Source organism: Electrona antarctica, assembly GCF_951216825.1.
Source record: "Electrona antarctica genome assembly, chromosome: 21".
Classification (NCBI taxonomy): Eukaryota; Metazoa; Chordata; class Actinopteri; order Myctophiformes; family Myctophidae; genus Electrona; species Electrona antarctica.
In genome coordinates, this window is record NC_136802.1 from 6,199,892 (window position 1) to 6,209,795 (window position 9,904).

The 9,904-nt window shown below is 45.2% G+C and overlaps 1 protein-coding gene across 3 annotated transcripts in view; it reads left to right on the forward strand.

Moving 5' to 3' along the window:
- The window catches only part of sepsecs (Sep (O-phosphoserine) tRNA:Sec (selenocysteine) tRNA synthase), a 213,204-nt gene that overhangs the window by 20,045 nt on the left and 183,255 nt on the right, over window positions 1–9,904 (forward strand). Inside the window, exons 12-13 of one of the 3 annotated variants that reach the window (XR_013788701.1) lie at window positions 572–1,018; window positions 1,195–2,063. Coding sequence is in view for 1 of the 3 variants with exons in the window: in XM_079491651.1 (XP_079347777.1) it covers window positions 572–824 (253 nt within the window). In the remaining 2 variants the exon portion in view is untranslated. Of the gene's footprint in view, window positions 1–571; window positions 2,064–9,904 lie in introns of those variants that run through there. The other 2 variants (XR_013788700.1, XM_079491651.1) reach the window with 2 other exon arrangements.

A 9,904-nucleotide genomic window follows, 5' to 3' on the forward strand; every position in this document is an offset into this window, starting at 1 on the left:
GTTGAAAATGAGTGGAATGCCCCTTTAACTTCACCAGAACCAAGGATGTGTGTAAGTTGTCGAGTCTAACATGGTTAGAAATAGAGTTTGAAGTTACAATGCTTTTATATAGGAAGGGGGCGTTCAATAAATATGGAATCAAGCAACTTAACATCTGTCTGGCTGCTATTTTTCAAAATTAGCGAAATTGTGCTGCAAATCTTTGAATATTCTTTCAACGCGAACGTTTTCAACTCAAATCTTTGCTTCTGGGGAGGTCCCTGGAACAACATATTTACAGATGGGGGTCCGTGGCCAATTACATATAATCTTGTTTCTCGTTTGAGAATGAGAAAGATCCCAGGTCTAAATGGGTTAAGCCCAGTTATAACTAGGCGAGTCGAAGAATAAAGTGCAGAAATGGCACCGTGTATTATCGTCATGCATGCCAACCATTATGAATAATTGCTCAGCCCTCGTACTAAACCACCCCTGGTTCTTTTGTTTGCTCAGCCCTCGTACTAAACCACCCCTGGTTCTTTTGTTTGCTCAGCCCTCGTACTAAACCACCCCCTGGTTCTTTTGTTTCCAGGGTAATCCCTCTGGGCAAGGAGCAGACGGTGAACGGGCACACGTTCCGCGGCTTCATGTCCCACTCGGAGGCGTACCCGTGCCCCTACCTCAACGCCGCCTCGGCCGTGGGCATCACGCGGGAAGACGTGGCGCTGTGCGTCAAGAGGCTGGACAAGTGCCTGAAGACGCTGAGGAAAGAGAGCAGCGCTGCTGCCCGAAGCAGTTCACCGTCGTTGACCGCAACAGGCACGGAAGACTCTACTGGAGAGTAAAGATCACACATCCATCCATTCATCTTCAACCGCTTATCCGTAGTCGGGTCGCAGGTGGCAACAGCTCCACCAGAGTGTTCCAGACTTCCCTCTCCAGAGCAACATTAGTATAACTTCCTCCTGGGGGATCCCGAGACGTTCCAAGGCCAGTGAGTCGATGTGTTTCCTCCAACTGCGCCTTGGTCTGCCCCGGGGTCTCCTCCCAGTGGGACGTGATCCTTGGTCTGCCCCGGGGTCTCCTCCCAGTGGGACGTGATCCTTGGTCTGCCCCCCGGGGTCTCCTCCCAGTGGGACGTGGTCCTTGGTCTGCCCCCCGGGGTCTCCTCCCAGTGGGACGTGGTCCTTGGTCTGCCCCGGGGTCTCCTCACAGTGGGACGTGCCTCGAGGACCTCCCTAGGGAGACGCCCGAGAGGCATCCTAAACAGATGCCCGAATTGAGTAAAGACTCATTTATACTTAATTGCACGACTCTTGCGTTGTCGAGTGTCACTCAAATGAAGAAAACGTGTCAAAAGATTTGTTTGGAAATTCAGCGTTTTTTTGTCAAGCCAATCAGTTGAAAACACACTGTCAACGTGGCACTCAAAAGGGTCGTAAAGTTACCCTTAATTATTGTATTGCCATCATCTACGCTTATAAACGTACCCCCCCCCCCCCCCCCCCACCCCCCCCCCACCCGGGACCTGTTCCTGCCCTCTACACGTATAAGCGTAGACAACCGTTTACTCTATATATGAACACGCCGTCCGTCTGTTTACCTTTTAGCATTGCTCGTGTGGACCTCCTCCGACACCACCAGCGATGCGATAAAAAAAAACATGCCAGAATTGTGCCTCCCAGTCCCGGCAGAGTAGTTCCGGAGTGGCTCCAACGGATTGTGTGGCCCTGGTCTTTCCCTAGTGGGTCTGATCGAGGGTATACTGTAGCTACTGGGACGTAAGTCGGGACTTGATCACCCTGGCTGGGTCACCCGAGTGAGGGGTATGATGTTCGCGAGACCCGAAACCCCGATGACCTTGGGATACGTCCCAGGTGCATCCAAGCGATGTATTTTCGTTCGGAGGAAGAGCATTACCCCACCCTGAAATAAATGTCAAAACGGGAGTATGCAGTACTGGTGTCAGTGTGGAGTTTGTGTATTTTGATTCCAATTCTCTCATATGCTCAAAGGCTATGATGCCTGTAGCCTACATTTTATTTCTGTATCCCCAGCTGATGATTAAATGCACCTTGATATTACCTACATGATTACTGTGACAATGGTGCAAGCTTTGAGGAAACCTGTTGTCTTGAGTTTATTTAAACACTGGTGATTTGCTCTCATATCTGTTAATTAATGTTAATGTTTTGTTATAATTAAGAAGTTATGCCCCTATTAATACATCTTCTCTTTTGCTGACTTTTAAGTCCTCTTTGTTCCTGTAATACTAGATTAAAGATACTAGGCAAGAAAACAGAAAGAACATGTATTTGAAATGAATCATCATTTTTCGACCGGTCGAGATCATGGATTTCACAATGTCACGCCAGACTTCCCGGTCCTTCATTACCATCCCCAGTTCCTGCTTACTGATGCATGTGTCCCTAAAGCGATGACATCAGGGGACGACAGTTTTCTACCTCTGGTCTGCTTTGAGGCAGGACTCCAGAGAAGAAGGGAAGATATAACCTCATTGTCAGCTCTGTAGCAGTGGCCGGCAACCTGTGTTCTTCTGAATTGGACTAGTGAAGAAACACAGGGAAGGTTTCCGTATTAGATCAGTCGATGGGTGGCTCTTCCAAGACAGATTTTGCGCTCTCATTAGAAGGCGGGTGTAAGTGCCATCCAACCGTTTCTCTTGTTTCTTTGAAAGTGTCCATGTCTCGGAGCCATAGAGTAGAATCGGCTCAACGGTCGTCCTAAATATTTTTACTATTTTTATATTTTTTTGAAATTAATGTCCATGAAAGTCCATGTGATCCACACACACACATAATGCCATGTACTGTGCTGTACAGTATTGCCTTTTATCCATTTAATTACAGAGAATAAAATGTATTTATAATAATAATGCTGTTTTTATAACGTGTGTTCTGGTATGCCTCTCTAGGTAGCTGTAAGTTGTGTTCTGGTATGCCTCTCTAGGTAGCTGTAAGTTGTGTGTTCTGGTATGCCTCTCTAGGTAGCTGTAAGTTGTGTGTTCTGGTATGCCTCTCTAGGTAGCTGTAAGTTGTGTGTTGTGGTATGCCTCTCTAGGTAGCTGTAAGTTGTGTGTTCTGGTATGCCTCTCTAGGTAGCTGTAAGTTGTGTGTTCTGGTATGCCTCTCTAGGTAGCTGTAAGTTGTGTTCTGGTATGCCTCTCTAGGTAGCTGTAAGTTGTGTGTTCTGGTATGCCTCTCTAGGTAGCTGTAAGTTGTGTGTTCTGGTATGCCTCTCTAGGTAGCTGTAAGTTGTGTTCTGGTATGCCTCTCTAGGTAGCTGTAAGTTGTGTTCTGGTATGCCTCTCTAGGTAGCTGTAAGTTGTGTTCTGGTATGCCTCTCTAGGTAGCTGTAAATTGTGTGTTGTGGTATGCCTCTCTAGGTAGCTGTAAGTTGTGTTCTGGTATGCCTCTCTAGGTAGCTGTAAGTTGTGTTCTGGTATGCCTCTCTAGGTAGCTGTAAGTTGTGTGTTGTGGTATGCCTCTCTAGGTAGCTGTAAGTTGTGTGTTCTGGTATGCCTCTCTAGGTAGCTGTAAGTTGTGTGTTCTGGTATGCCTCTCTAGGTAGCTGTAAATTGTGTGTTCTGGTATGCCTCTCTAGGTAGCTGTAAGTTGTGTTCTGGTATGCCTCTCTAGGTAGCTGTAAGTTGTGTGTTGTGGTATGCCTCTCTAGGTAGCTGTAAGTTGTGTGTTCTGGTATGCCTCTCTAGGTAGCTGTAAGTTGTGTGTTGTGGTATGCCTCTCTAGGTAGCTGTAAGTTGTGTGTTCTGGTATGCCTCTCTAGGTAGCTGTAAGTTGTGTGTTCTGGTATGCCTCTCTAGGTAGCTGTAAGTTGTGTGTTGTGGTATGCCTCTCTAGGTAGCTGTAAGTTGTGTGTTCTGGTATGCCTCTCTAGGTAGCTGTAAGTTGTGTGTTCTGGTATGCCTCTCTAGGTAGCTGTAAGTTGTGTGTTCTGGTATGCCTCTCTAGGTAGCTGTAAGTCGTGTGTTCTGGTATGCCTCTCTAGGTAGCTGTAAGTTGTAATATGATACATAAATCCCATTGGGAACATTGACCCACATTTTATCTCCACTCTATTGAATTCACTTATTCATTTTCCTCGTGTAACTGATATGACGTCTCAACAGAGGGTAAATCAGGGAATCAATGACCCACACAGCTATCATGGATCTGTACTGAAGCACAACAGAGCTCAGGGACGTGCTCACATAGGCATCAAAAAGGAGGCTTCAGCCCCTGCCCCTGGGGCGTCTAAAGGAGGCTTCAGCCCCTGCCCCTGGGGCGTCTATAGGAGGCTTCAGCCCCTGCCCCTGGGGCGTCTAAAGGAGGCTTCAGCCCCTGCCCCTGGGGCGTCTAAAGGAGGCTTCAGCCCCTGCCCCTGGGGCGTCTGTGGCTCAGGAGGTAGAGCAGCTTCAGCCCCTGCCCCTGGGGCGTCTGTGGCTCAGGAGGTAGAGCAGGAGGCTTCAGCCCCTGCCCCTGGGGCGTCTGTGGCTCAGGAGGTAGAGCAGGAGGCTTCAGCCCCTGCCCCTGGGGCGTCTGTGGCTCAGGAGGTAGAGCAGGTCGTCCAATGATCCATGGGTCGGCGGTTCGAATCCCGGCTCCTCCTGTCCACATGTCGAAGCATCCTTGGGCAAGACACTGAACCCCAAATTGCTCCCGATGTGCTGGTTGGTGTTTGAATGTGCGTGAATGAATGGGTGAATGTAATGCACAATCTATGTAAAGCGCCTTGGATAAAGGCGTTATATAAATGCACCATTTACCATTTACCCGTCATTTACTATTGTGAAAGAAATGCAAATGCCCCTCCTTTCCTTCCATGCCATGCCGGAAGTCGGCATTCAGAAGAATTGCTTTTTTTCTCCTGAACTTGAACACAGTATTTTGCGTTGAACAAATTTGTTTAGAAATCCATGTCGTCACACACCGCATCTCCACTAGCTAAAGAGTGCTGTGTGGCGCCCCGAAAATAGCTGATCTACAAGCTCACAACGTGTCGCAGCGAGACGCGTTGTGAGCTTGTAGATCTGCTATTTTTTGTCCAAAAGTGCCCTCTTTAACAGAATTTCAGCCCCTGCCCCCCTCTAACACTAACACGTCCCTGACGGAGCGTATTCTCAGTGGAGATCGGTATCTCTTCATACCCATTTTGACCTGAGATCAGATTCAAAAAATGTCTTCTACATCCTGACAGTTTTCTGAAAAAGCTATGTTTATATTTCAGTCGTTCTTCGATTTTTCAAAAATAGCAGACCTACAAGCTCGTAGCGCGCCAGTCGGTGAGCTTGTAGATCTGATATTTTTCAATAGCTAAAGCATAACATAATGCTAACACCAAAAGGGGTTCCCGACCAAAATGGGTTAAGAAATCGCAAAGCTTTCTGTTGCTATAGTGTAGAATTGAGAATCTAGGTCTTGAAGTAGACCATGTGGGGATTGTAGCTGTAACTAAAACGCTGTCTGCTGTACTTTGCATGATTTTTCGTTCAATTAAGCCCAAGTTATATATACTGCATCTTCACTATGTAAAATCTTATGTTTTCTATTTCTGAAAATAACTGGCAAATTGCATCTATAAATAATGATACGCGACGCTGACATAGGGGATGGCAGGTTGGGTGTTGTTGGGTGGCGGAACACATACTGCCTCACAGAAATAGACTCCCAGACTATATTTCGATGTTTTCGACTGCTCTCACTACCAAAGTCGTCCATTCGTACGCAACTGCTGACATCTTATGGAGGGTATTGAGTGTTGATTGTGCTTTGAGAAGCTAGGTTATAATATTAAATAGGCCTAGAAGTCGGTGTACTTTCTAAAATCTGAAATATTTAAAATATGGATTTATAATATAATAGATAATTATTAGGTGTAGGTATTTGGGTGTGCATACTTAGTTTAGAGTCATTGGTTAGACATGGGTTAAGGTTAGGTTTAGGTGTGCTGCCCTGTGGGAGGTTAGGTTTAGGGTGAGGGTTTGAGATAGGTTGTAGTTGTAGGACTAATGACTGGTCTAACCAATGACTAGTCTAAACCAAAAATAGCCTCAATTCTGAAAATGCTCTGCATCACAGATATTCTTTTCCCCCTTACTTGCAAAGGCCATCCTACAAGCACAACCTTTCCTTTTTTAATGTGGTCTGCTTTCCCCTGCATCAACACATATTGAAGTGGTTACTGTACTCACTGCACTGAGGTAGTATATATTCCTCGCTGTCTCCCCAACTCCACCAGCCTCCTCGACTGGGGCTCTGCTGATGTTGCAGGGATGCTGGGAGGCACATATTTATTTGTAAAGGTGACCTTATTGATGTATTTAGGGCTGAAGTGGTTAATATGTTTTATAAAATGTACAAAGTAACTACAGTAACCAAAGTTTTCAAATAAATGTAGTGGAGTAAAAAGTACAATATTTGCCTCTGATATGTATTAGGTACAGCACTAGTCAAGCCTGACTCACACCTTCGCAACAGATTGATGTATAGTCGCCCCATAGGCCTGACTCACACCTTTGCATCTAGCATACAACATTGATGCATGCTAGATGTATGAAAGGGTTTGTTTACATCTTGCCCCAATGCATTTACAATGGGAGTCACATGGTTTGACACAACATTTGTGTTGTACGGCTTTCGGCTGTGTTTCGACTGCCCCCGGGCCCACCCCCTCATACAACAAAAATGTTGTGTCAAACCATGTGACTCCCATTGGAAATGAATTGCGAGCTTGCATCAGTAAATAAGTCTCATGCATCAGCTATACATCAGTCTGTTGTAAAGGTGTGAGTCAGGCCTAAATGTGCTTAGATACCTTCCACCACCGGACATTTTCGTGTGTGTGTGTGTGTGTGTGTGTGTGTGTGTGTGTGTGTGTGTGTGTGTGTGTGTGTGTGTGTGTGTGTGTGTGTGTGTGTGTGTGTGTGTGTGTGTGTGTGTGTGTGTGTGTGTGTGTGTGTGTGTGTGTGTGTGTGTGTGTGTGTGTGTGTGTGGCAAATGTGACAAGAAGCACTGCCATGAGTGGATGGATTAAACATGTCACCTCTGCCTCTAGAACTATAGCTGTAACAATGTAAATAAGAGCGTTGGTACCCTGAAGAAACCAACAAGCTCACCTAAATAGAATGCCCTTTAAAAATAGCTCACCTGGCACTAGGCTGCACTCGATCATAAGTCCCAAGCACCCCAGGGACACCATGGCCAGATTACAAATCGCCCCCAGCTCTGCAGTTGCCAGGTCATCATCATTTTTCGACCGCGGTGGAGATCATGGATTCCACAATGCCAGGTTGCCAGGTAGGCTATAATACGGTTCTGTGACGATACCCGGTGGAGATCATGGATTCCACAATGCCAGGTTGCCAGGTAGGCTATATACGGTTCTGTGACCGCGGTGGAGATCATGGATTCCACAATGCCAGGTTGCCAGGTAGGCTATATACGGTGGAGATCATGGATTCCACAATGCCAGGTTGCCAGGTCATCATCATTTTTCGACCGCGGTGGAGATCATGGATTCCACAATGCCAGGTTGCCAGGTTGGCTATAATACGGTTCTGGATCATGGATTCCACAATGCCAGGTTGCCAGGTTGGCTATAATACGGTTCTGTGACGATACCCGGTGTGTGCAGTGGTGGAAAGTAACAAAGTACATTTACTTAAGTACTGTCCTTATAATTACAATTTTGAGGTATTTGCACTTTTACTTGAGTTGACTTGACTTCCTCAAGTGATTTTCAGGCCTGACCTCGAAATTTAAAAAAAATCTTCTAAATCCTCCAGTTTTCTGAAATAAATATTTTCACAATTTTTCAAAAATAGCAGACCTACAAGCTCGTAGCGCGCCACTCGGTGGCGCGCTATGAGCTTGTAGATCTGCTATTTTTCAATAGCTAAATTATAACATAATGTTTAAAACACCAAAAGGGGTTCCCACCCAAAATGGGTTAAAATAAGTGTTAAAAAGCTCTATATTGTGCCAGTACCCATTGCTATAGAGTGTTTGTTCAATAACAGGAGTCTCCATGTCTCTCCAGCTTCTTATTAAACAGAAAATGCATATTCTGAAACTGAAACTGGGATAGCAATTTTATCCAATCGGGATAGAGAACACAGTCAGGATAGATTAAGATTAAACAAGTGGAATTGTAAGTGATGACACAAAGAAGGTGGTTCGGAAACACATCGACTCACTGGCCTTGGAACGTCTCGGAATCCCCCAGGAGGAAGTCACTAATGTTGCTCTGGAGAGGGAAGTCTGGAGCTCTCTGGTGGAGCTGTTGCCCCCGCGACCCGACTATGGATAAGTGGTTGAAGATGAATGGGTGGATGGATGGACACAAAAATAGCTATTTTTAAAATATATATTTTTAGGCTATATTATATATTATATTATTATATTATAGGCTATACATTGCAGTATTGATACTTTTACTTAAGTAAAAACAATTGAGTACTTTTTTTCCACCACTGTGTTTGTGTCAGCATGAGGGACAATAAGTGCCCTGTTGGCTTTCTCTTCTCGGCTCCTGAATTATGTAATAGTGTATATAGAACGAGCTACATTTAACTCTGGTATACAACATAGTGTATACCAAACGCCATCATTCTACAGTAGCCTTGGGCAGGAGCCTATCCTGTTTCTGTAGCGTGAGGCAGCTTGATGTACAAGTACAACCCCTGGACATGACACTAGTATGTCGCAGGGACTTACCCCCCCCCCCCCCCAATCCAACCCAACCCTTGATGCTGAGTGTCAAGCAGGGAGGCACTGGGTCCCACTTGTAGAGTCTTTGGTATGACCCGGCTGGGGATTGAATCCCGACCTCCCAGTCTCAGGGCGGACACTCTAACCACAAGGCCACTGAGCTGGTCATCATTCTACAGGCCTTAATATTAAATCATCACTGGATGATGTGATTCTTCTGGTTTAACCCATTCTATAGACGGGAACCCCTTTTGGTGTTTCTAGCATGATGTTATACTTTAGCTAGTGAAAAATAGCAGATCATATTCTTTCAGAGTGAACATTTTTAACTCAAAGATGGGGGTCGGCGGCCTATTACATATACTTGTTGGGGTCCTTGACATGAAATACAGAGCACCACCGATACAGAAACATGAGGTATTTCAGAAAACTGTCAGAATTTAGAAGATTTTTGTTTTAAATTTCGTTCGACGTCAGGCCTAAAGTTGCCATGAACCGTCCACTTGGCACTGTCCATGGTGCTGAAATGATGCGCTGTGTTGAGCCATGATCGGCTCATGTAATAATAATAATAATAAACTTTATTTATATAGCACCTTTCATACATAAATGTAGCTCAAAGTGCTTTACAGAGCAGAAAAGATAATAAAAAACAAAAGCATTAAAACAGGCATGCAGTTAAAACAATAGGACAATAACGCAGTGTCAAATCAGGCAAAGGCAGTGGTACAAAGATAAATGATAAAGATATATGTACTGTACTGTACTGTACTGTACTGTACTGTACTGTGCTGTACTGTACTTTTAGGCTGTGCAACAGTGACACTTGGTGGTGAACAGACGCTATAACGCTATTTTCGTGCTTGGACAGACAGGCTATACGAATAGTAATGATAATTCAATTCACCCAATCACATCATCTCCACCAACCAACATGGCACCAAATTAAACCATTGAAATCAAATAAAAGAAAGGGAGGTATCGTGGCACATTCTTTCACCCACATTATAATATAGCCCTAAGGAATGTTTGGCCAAACACACTCTAGTCTAGTCTCTCTCCGAAAAGCCTTGTTTAATAAATAATTAAATCGTGCAACGTACGGGAGGGGGGGAGGGAGAGGAGAAAGCTGCAGCTGATTTGCTGATGTCAGGCATCCCACTTCCAGTGCAGCATTTCGTGGTGCAGGAGGAGGG